This window comes from Nomascus leucogenys, chromosome 14 (genome assembly GCF_006542625.1).
Source record: "Nomascus leucogenys isolate Asia chromosome 14, Asia_NLE_v1, whole genome shotgun sequence".
Lineage (NCBI taxonomy): Eukaryota > Metazoa > Chordata > Mammalia > Primates > Hylobatidae > Nomascus > Nomascus leucogenys.
In genome coordinates this window covers 49,370,681-49,379,955 of record NC_044394.1, presented here as the reverse complement: position 1 = coordinate 49,379,955, position 9,275 = coordinate 49,370,681, and the positions used below count along the sequence as shown (strand labels likewise).

At 61.5% G+C, this 9,275-nt stretch overlaps 1 protein-coding gene across 1 annotated transcript; it reads left to right on the top strand.

Annotated features, from left to right (window-relative positions):
* Window positions 1-605: 605 nt before the first annotated feature.
* On the top strand, window positions 606-6,602 carry SECTM1 (secreted and transmembrane 1). The gene is given in 4 exon segments (XM_030827827.1): window positions 606-699; window positions 2,968-3,276; window positions 4,849-4,982; window positions 5,494-6,602. Coding segments are annotated over 4 exon segments (837 nt in total). The 3' UTR covers window positions 5,794-6,602.
* Window positions 6,603-9,275: the final 2,673 nt, after the last annotated feature.

Sequence of the window (9,275 nt, the reverse complement as noted above, 5' to 3'; positions counted from 1 at the left end):
GACTGGAGGTCTGGACAGGACCCACGAGGAGACGCTCTGAGGATTGTAATGACGAAGCTCTGTGCCCTGGGCGTGCAGTGATGTCAAACACATGCTCCTAAGTAGACGGAAAATTGGTTTCGTGCTTAGCGTTGGTGAGGGGCTGGGGCTGGAGGCTGGTCTTAGCATAGTGTTAGGTCAGACACGGCTACCAAGGATTCCACCTGTCCTGACCCATTTCTATAGGAAACACGCTCAGGCACAGTTACGAGTAATATATTGTAAAACAAAAGGGCTGACCCGCAAGGCATATGGGGTCCCCGCCGTGCTGTGGGCGACTCTGTATCCCGCCCCCGCGTGTCTTCTTTGTTTCACGAGGCCAGCATCACACACCCTCTACAGGCACGGAAGGCAAGGGGGCGGGGCTCTGGCATCCCAGGCACAGACGGTCAGGGAAGAGTGCGGGGACCCCCAGCCTCCCAGCCCCTGCCAGGCGACAGCCGCTCCCACTGTCCCCTTCGGCAGCCGCAGGGGGCTCTGACCCATGGGCTTTCCTTCCTCCAGGGAGTGTTTCAAGAGCCAGTGACAAGGACCAGGGGCCCGAGGCTGCCCAAGTCCCACCAGCCATGCAGACCTGCCCCCTGGCGTTCCCTGGCCCCGTTTCCCGGGCCCTTGGGGCCCTCCTGTTCCTGGCTGCCTCCTTGGGTGCTCAGAATGAAGGTAGGTCTCGGGGCCCCGCCTCTCTGCTGGGGAAAGGGGGGCCCGGTGGGGGCATGACAGGGGCGGGAGGGGTGGACTGAGGTTGGGTCCAGATGTCACCAGGCCCCTGATAATGACTGACTCTACAGACCCAGGGCCTGACCATGTGGAGCTGGGCTGCCCCAGGCGGTGGTGAGTGGGCCATGTCCCGCTATGGATGGAGGGCGGTGGTGAGCGGGCCGTGTCCTGCCGTGGATGGTGGGCGGTGGTGAGCGGGCCGTGTCCTGCCGTGGATGGCGGGCGGTGGTGCCCGCTGTGGTACCTGGTTGTCGCTGTCAGAGCAATTGTGGGGAAGGACCAAGATAACCAGTTTCCAAGGAAGAGGGTCTGGGTCAGTTACGACCTGTGCCGTGGCCAAGGAACAGACAACAGCCCTGGCCTGGGGGCTCCTTAGGCACACCACAGGCCTGCCAGGAGTGGATCTGCATTTGAACAGGGTCCCCCAGTGAGATCCTCCCCAGCTCTCTAGACCCCCAACCTGTGCAGCAAAGTCACCTGAGGGGCTTTTCTTTTCTTTCTTTTTTTTTTTTTTTTTGAGACAGGGTCTACCTCTATCACCCAGGCTGGACGCCCAGGCTGGAGTGCAGTGGTGCAATCACAGCTCACTGCAGCCTCGACCTCCTGGGCTCAGGTGATCCTCCCACCTCAGCCTCCCGAGGACCACAGGCATGCACACCATACCTGGCTAAACTGTGTATTTTTTGTAGAGATGGGGTTTTGCCATGTTGCTCAGGCTGGTCTCAAACTTCTGGGCTCAAGTGATCCTCCCACCTCGGCCTCCCAAAGTGCTGGGATTACAGGCGTGAGCCACTGCGCCACCCGAGGGGCTTTTGAAAGATGTCAGAGCTCAGCCACATCCCAAACCACATCCCAAAGCAGTTCAGTCAGAATCCTAAGAACAAACAAAAAACAAAACAAAACTGAAAGGAAAGAATCCCAGGTGGAGGAACCCTGGTTTCGGGAGATCCTGCCCCCACCCCCCAACAGTGGTTCCAAAGTGTAACTGGGCTGGGGCACCCCCTGGACAGCCGCCCTCTGCCCTCGGGATGGTGTGAATTTGTGCAGTGGCGTTAGAGGCCCTGCGGTCCCTGAACACTCAGAGCGTCCAGGCAGGCAGCCAGCCTGCTCGTCAGAGGAAACAGTCCAGCCCGAAGGCCAGGTGCCCCTGAAGCCCACCTCCTCCCATGGGCACCAAGGCCCCTGGCATGTGGTTTTGTATTTGGTGAAATGTGGCCAAATGGCAGTTCCAACCAGCATGCTGTGTGCTCCCTGAGAGCTCACTCTGCCGTCTGTCCGTCCGTCCGTCCGTCCATCCGTCCGTGTCCAGTCACTGGTGGACGCTGACGCAGCAGGGATAGTAGCAGCACCAAGACCCCAGGCTGGTACCATGCTCGGGCCCCACGGCCTGAATCTCAGGCATCCTTGAGCTGGCTGCTGGGGCAAAGGCCCCGGACTCTCTGAGGGAAGCAGCTGCACGGGTTGCTAAGGGGCAGGGTTCACCCAGGAGGCAGGAGAGAGAGAGAGACGGACACACCGGCTTGTTACAAGGACTTGACCTCCCAGGACTGTGGAGCTGTGTGTGGAGCTGGCCTGGCAACCTGGAGCTGAGCGGGCGGCCGGGAGGGGAAAGGGGATGTTGGGGGCAGCACAAGCAAGCTGGGCCCCACAAGGACAGGCTGGAACCCATGTCTGCTCTGCTTGCCTCTGAGGCTGGCCTGTGGGTGTCTGCAGAAGCCCTGTCCTTCCTCACGCAGCTGAGCACCTGCACCTGGCCTAGGCCTCGGAGAAACAGGAGGGAGCTGGGGGAGGTGGGGCCTGGCCACTGCTTCCCACGAAGAGGGTGATTCGGCAGGTCAGCAGCAGCACTCCTGCCACAGTGCAGCCGCCCAGCACACACGCCTGAGGGTCTGGCTTCGCCCACTCCAGTGGAAATCTACAGGGGAGGGAGTTGATAGGAAATGCCTTCGTCCAAGCTGACACACCCCAAGGAACAGACATGGGTGTGAGTGCACGCACACGTACACACACAGAGCCACCCATCTTTTTTGTTGCTATTTTATTCTTCCCATACAAGACATATGTGCTGATTGGGTCAGGTGGATGTATACATAGTTCATTGTGTCCCTTAGAGGCCCTGTCTCCTGCCCTGGCCCTGGCCCTGGGCACAGCAGCCAGCCAATGCCCTGAGGTCCAGCCCTGATCCGTGTGTGCCCCTGTCTGGCCCCACAGGCTGGGATAGCCCCATCTGCACGGAGGGGGTAGTCTCTGTGTCTTGGGGCGAGAACGCCGTCATGTCCTGCAACATCTCCAACGCCTTCTCCCATGTCAACATCAAGCTGCATGCCCACGGGCAGGAGAGCGCCATCTTCAATGAGGTGGCTCCAGGCTACTTCTCCCGGGACGGCTGGCAGCTCCAGGTTCAGGGAGGCATGGCCCAGCTGGTGATCAAAGGTGCCCGGGACTCCCACGCTGGGCTGTACATGTGGCACCTCGTGGGACACCAGAGAAATAACAGACAAGTCACACTGGAGGTTTCAGGTGAGGGGAGGCTCAGGGAAGCAAGGGGGAGGGGAGTGAGAGGGGACATGGGGAGGGGAGGGGGCCTGGGCAGGGGGAGGGCTGAGACTGAGAGGGAAGGAGGAGGAGGAAGAGCAGGCATGAGCGGGGCTGCCAGGAGACAGGGTTGGCGGGTGGAGAGTCGGGATGGAGACCTCTGAACCTCCTGGGACAGTTCTCCCTTTGGGAGGGGCAGGGGTCAGGCAGGAGGCTCAGGGGGCACAGACCCCACAGTGGGGTGGGACCCACAGAGGGCAGCCGGAGCCCCACAAACAACACAGAGCACAAAGCTTCTGCTCCTCAAAGGGGCCCCGTCTGCCTGTGGGGGGTGGGGGCTGTACCCTGCAGCCAGGAAGCCCAGGCACCCCCCGCCTCCCTGCCACCCCCACCCCGGCTGTGTGGGGAAACTGCACCCCCAAATGCCTGTGCTCTGAGAGGCCCTCCAGACCCGCAGCACCCGGCTTCGAGGCACCTGCCTTCCCTTTACTGGGGTCACCCAGAGGTGCTCAAGGTCGCCCGCCCAGCACCCTTAGTGACCATGAACAGGGGCCTCCCAGGCTGCCACGGTCCTGCCCCGACCCTCCCACTCTCATGCTGTCCACCTCGACAAGCGCCTAGACCACACCTGTCCTCTCCCCTCCTGTCTTCAGGGCTGGGACCACGCCCACCCTTCCCTGTCCCCACCCCTCTCCTCCTGCCCTCAGGGGATGCTCGCTGCCCCACTCTCTGCCTCAGCTCCCCCGACACAGGCATGACCACCACCCACTCATGTCCCCACTCGCCCAGCCCACTGCTCCCTCTGCCTCTTCTCCCCCGACTCAGGGCCCACAGCCGTCACCACCAGCTACTTATCTGGTTCAACCAGAAAGCAGTGGTGGCCAGCAGAGCACCCCCCGGGCCCTCTGTTCTGCCCTCCAAGCCCTTCCCACCTGCTCCCTAGGCCCTGAGCAGCCACCCTACCGTGCAGGGCCACTGACCCCTCTAGTCACCAAACCCACTCCCCACCCCTCCCCTCCCTTTCCTGCAAAGCTCGGGAGCCTCCACGGCCCCTCCCAGCCCTCCCACCTTCACCACACCCGGTTCCGACCTACCCGGGTCACCCAAATTGGGTTCCGCTTTGCTCTCCACCCCCAGGGCATCTGGTGAGCCCTTCCTGGGCTCAGGCATGGGGCTCCTCAGATACCTGGCCCTGGGTGGGCCACAACAGGGCAGGCCCCTCCCCTGCCCTTGCATCTCTTCCCCAGAACCCCAAGGCCTGAAGGACAGGGCCAGCGTGCAGCTCCTGGAACCTGGCACATCCAGGGGTAGATGTTTCCCTCGCTGCCCTGAGACACCTGTGCCCTGGGTCTCCTTCCACCTCTGTGGTCCTGTGCCCCCTCTCCTCCTGGCTCCCTCCCACTCCTGTACCTCCTGGGCAATGGCGGTGCCGTCCTCCAGGGCTCATTCTCACCCCAGGGGGTGTGTAGGAGGAGGAGGAGGCTGGGAGCTACACGGAGGAGGTGGGGGGTGGGGGATGCCCAGCCCACCTGTCCACCCCTGAACTGCCTCCTTCAGGTGCAGAACCCCAGTCCGCCCCAGATGCTTGGTCCTGGCCTGTGCCAGCAGTGGTCACTGCCATCTTCATCCTCTTGGTCGCTCTGGTCATGTTCGCCTGGTACAGGTGCCGCTGTTCCTAGCAGTGCCGGGAGGTAGGAGGCCTTGTAACCCAGTGTGTGCGGGGTGGGGAGTCTCGGGTGGGGCCGCCCCAGGCTGAGGTCAGCCTTACTGTCCTGCACCTGCCGGGGCTCCAGGAGAGGGTTGGGGGAGCACAGGTCCTAGAGAGCCAGTTCCCGCCAGGGGCCCAGCCGGCTATGGTCAAGAACACAGAGCCAGGCTCCCCACCCAGACCCGCCCTGCCCTTCCTGCAAGCTCTCACTGTCCCCAGGACTCCCTGGAGGGCAGCATGGCAGGGCGTGTGGTCCCCATCAGGGACGGAACTTGGAGTTTCTGAGCCAAGGGAGCCTCTTGCTGAGGGTGCCGTGGGGAGTGAGTTCGACCTCCAGCAGGTTCAGAACCCAGGCGAAGGCTGGGAGTGTGCCTGGGGGTGGGGGTGTGCATGTGCACGCAGGCATGCCCATGAGTGTGAGCGCACGCCCGAGGGCAAAGCCGTGGGCACGGGGACGCGCAGCTCACACAGGCACCTCCTTTCTCCCCCCGCAGAAGAAGTTCTTCCTCCTAGAACCCCAGATGAAGGTCAGAGCCCTCAGAGCAGGAACCCAGCAGGGCCTGAGCAGAGCCTCCCCTGACCTGTGGACCCCAGACTCCAAGCCCACCCCAAGGCCACTGGCACTGGTGTTCAAACCCTCAGCATTTGGACCCCTGGAGCTGCTGTCTCCCCAGCCCTTGTTTCCAGATGCCACAGACCCACAGCCGCCTGCAAGGCAGAGAGGACACAGGAGAGCCAGCCCTGAGTGCCGAACTTGGGTGGCGGGGCCTGGGCCTCTCGTCCCACCTGGATAGCTCGGACACCGGCTTGCTTGGCAGGCTGGGCCTCTGTGTCACCGACTCCTGGGTGGGTGCAGACCCTTCCCCTCCACCCCCCAGGTCTTCCAAGCTCTGCTTCCTCAGTTTCCAAAATGGGACCACCTCACCGCCACAGCACCCGACCTACCAGGACCCATGCCCCTCCCTCCGCCCTCATCAAACCCACAGACCCGGGCTCCCTTTCTGCCACCCCAGGCTGAGTCCAGCCCTAGGTGTGGGGTCTGCTCTCTCCACTCCCAGGGCTCCGCGCCCAAGTGAGGGGGCCCCTGCCGGAACCTCAGACACACTCCAGTTCAGGGCTGTAGGGGGCCTTGGCCACATAGCTGTCCCTCGCCCATGAGCAAGAAGGGCAGGCTTTGGGGGCCCTTCCGCAGCAGCCCCAGGGGCCAAGGTGGGGTGGAGGGGTTAGAGGCAGGGATGGCTCCTGGCCCCACCGCCAGGGGGCAGCGCAGGCCGGGCTGGGAGGAGGAGGAGGAGGAGGCGGCGGCGGCGGCGGCGGCGGCTCGGCCTCGGGGGTCGGGTGGACGCTGCCCTCTGGGGCCGGACGTGCATCCCTCAGTCCCTCGGCCACCCGGGGGGTCGCTCCCTCGTGCCCACCGCGGCTGCCGAGCCTCCTTGGACCCAGATCTGTTCATGCTTTTGTCTTCATCACTGCGGCGGAGCCCTTTGATGTCTTGATATGTGTCAGGTGAAAAAATAACCGGGAACCCCCTTCAGTTCTTTGAAAAAGTTCCATGACTCGAATCTCTGAAATGAAGAAAAACTGACTCACAAACCTCCAAGTAGCTCCAAATGCAATTTTTAAAATGGAAAACAAAAATCTAAAACGTCTTTAGTGTCTTTAAGCCCCAAAACATCCCTAAGGCGTCTTCGAGATGAAGACACGTGGGAGCCCCAGCCAGGTGGAGACGCCGCAGGGACGCAGCGGCGCCCGGTGACCGAGGCCTCGCAGAGCCGGTCGCCCTGAGGGTCAGGCCGGAGCCAGGGTCCGGAAGGGGCGCGTGTGTGTCTCGGGTTAAAATACGGTTCACGTCCGCGTGCTGGGTCCGGGGCCCTGCTGGGTCAGATCCTGTTCTGCGGGCACAGCGCCCGGGACCCCCGTGCTGCAGGGACCCCCGCACGGGGGCCACACCTGCCTACACAGGCTGAAGAGCATTGGCGTGTCTTCAGGTCAAAGTTTTTCTCTTTTTTCTTTTTTTGGAGATAGGGTCTAGATCTGCGGCCCAGGCGGGAGTGCAGGGTCGCGATTACCGCTCGACCTCCTGGGCTCAAGCGATTCTCCCACTCTGGCCTCCCAAAGTGTTGGCATGAGCCCCTGAGCCCAGCCTCAAAGTCATTTTGAAATCGGTAGTGTGGGTGGGGCACATGGTGGTCGCCATGTCCCCTGTGCACCCAGGCAGGAAACCCAGGAGGAGAGCCTGGGGCTGGAGTCCGTGAGGATTTTCATCTTTTCCTGGTGGCTTATCTCTTTCTGTTTTCCCTACTGGGATTTAGTGCTGGTCCTCACGCTGCCTTCCTCCTCCGTGTGTGGGAGTCTGTGTCTCCCTCTGCAGCCCCCAACCCCACCTGGCCCCATGCTGTCCTCAGACACACCGGGCACGTTCTGGCCTCAGGGATTCTGCCCTGCTGATCCCTCTGGGTGGAATGCTGTTCCCCGGGGCCCCAGTTGGTTTCACCTACGGCCCCTTCCTGGGTTGGCCTTTGAGGGCCACACCCACACCCTGTGTCCTGCTGGCTGTCCACCTGGCCTCCCTGAGGTCAGCTCCACGTGGGAGGGCCCCTGGTCCACACTGCCCCCTGCTCCTGGCACAGAGGCTGGCATAAAGACGCCCAGTGAGCATTGGTGACCCAGTGCATACATGGAGCAAAGGCCAGAGGAGAGGCTGCTCCGGAAAGTGCCATTACCCACCGCCTCGAGCCACAGCCTTGCTAGGGTGCTCCAGGGCCTCTGCGCAAGATTCTGCCCCCAAACCCTCTGTCTCTCATTTATGGAGAGTCTGGGGGAGGGAAACCAGCTCCCCCAGGACCCTCAGCCCAGCAGAAAACCTGCACCACCCCACAGCCCCACCTGTGTCTCCGCACCGGCTGCTGTGGCTGGGACTTCTGGAGAAGGAGCTCAGGGCTGCAGGTCCGCGTGTGAGTCATGGGCACACATCTCTGCACACACGCGTGAGTCACATGCACCCGTCTCTGCATGCAGACTCCGTCTCAAAAAAGAAAAAAAAAAAAAGAAAAGAAAAGTAAGTCACAATATACAGGGTTAAATAAAACCCATCTGATGAGAATTTAAGGTTTGTAGGGCATGAATCTCTAGACCCCTTAGGTAGGAATTTGGATAAGATAAAAAATTAGAGCTTAGTCCTCGTTAATAAAAGTATCGTTGAGAATAGGAGAATAAAGAGGCTTATGCTTTGGATGGTGATCAAAGACACCAGGAATGTTCAGCAGAGAGGGTTTCTGCATCAGACAAAAGTGCAACCTCCTTAATCATCTGGCAGGGTGCGAGGCATCTCCGGTAGGGAGCAAGGAAGCCCAAATCTAGTTATTAGGCGCTCAGGAGTGGGTAGTCACCCTACTGGCTGTGACTCTTACGTTTCTAGTTCTAGTTAAAAGTAAAGCATCAAACCAAGGAACACGGGCCAAGGGTAAGCTAGGAAACACCCAGGTCCGCTCTGACGCGCCCCCTGCAGAATCCTGTCCAGACACGCAGGAGCGGCCGCTGGTGCGCGCTTGGGGCCCGCGGTTTTGCGTTCCCTCCTACCTGCCCTCTCCTGTCCCAGGTTCTAGCCCCACCTGCTTTGTCACCCACCGCCGGCCTATGGAGGTTCCCTCTCTGGCCCTCCGTGTCCCATGGGTAAAATGGACGTAGCATGTCTAATTGCGCATGTTCCCGCAGTGATGTGAGGGACTGAAGGGCTTTGAACGCTGCGCTGTCGTAAGGGAAGGCGCCTGGGGCACTGACTTCGAAACCCCGTTTCCCAGTTCCTGCTCAGAGCCGCTCTCCCAGGCCCCCGGCCCCTAACTGTATCCTAGCCGTCTGATCAGCCTTTGCTTATTGAGGGCAAAACTACAGGGTACCCAAGAACAGGGGTTGCCATTTCCTCAGTCTTCCATTTCCCCTGTTCGGTCCTAAACCCGGAGATGGGGGCCCTGTGCGGAGCGCAGGGCGCTCCTGGCTTCGGGGGGAAGCGGGGGCACGGGTCACAAAGCCCATTCCGCCCTGGAACGCCCGGAGGAGATAAAAGCCGCGCAGGCCCCGCGCTCGCTGCGCACTCAGACCGTTCCGACGAGGGAGCACTGCACTCGCTGAAAATGACTCGAAAGCTGCCCCGCATCTCCGCCTCCCAATCCCGGCGCCCCCTTAGCGCCACCCCGCAGTGCCCTGGCAGTGGGCTCTTCTTTCCTCCCATCCGTCCCCCGATTCTGGATCCGCAGACTACACTCCTGTTCCATCCCAC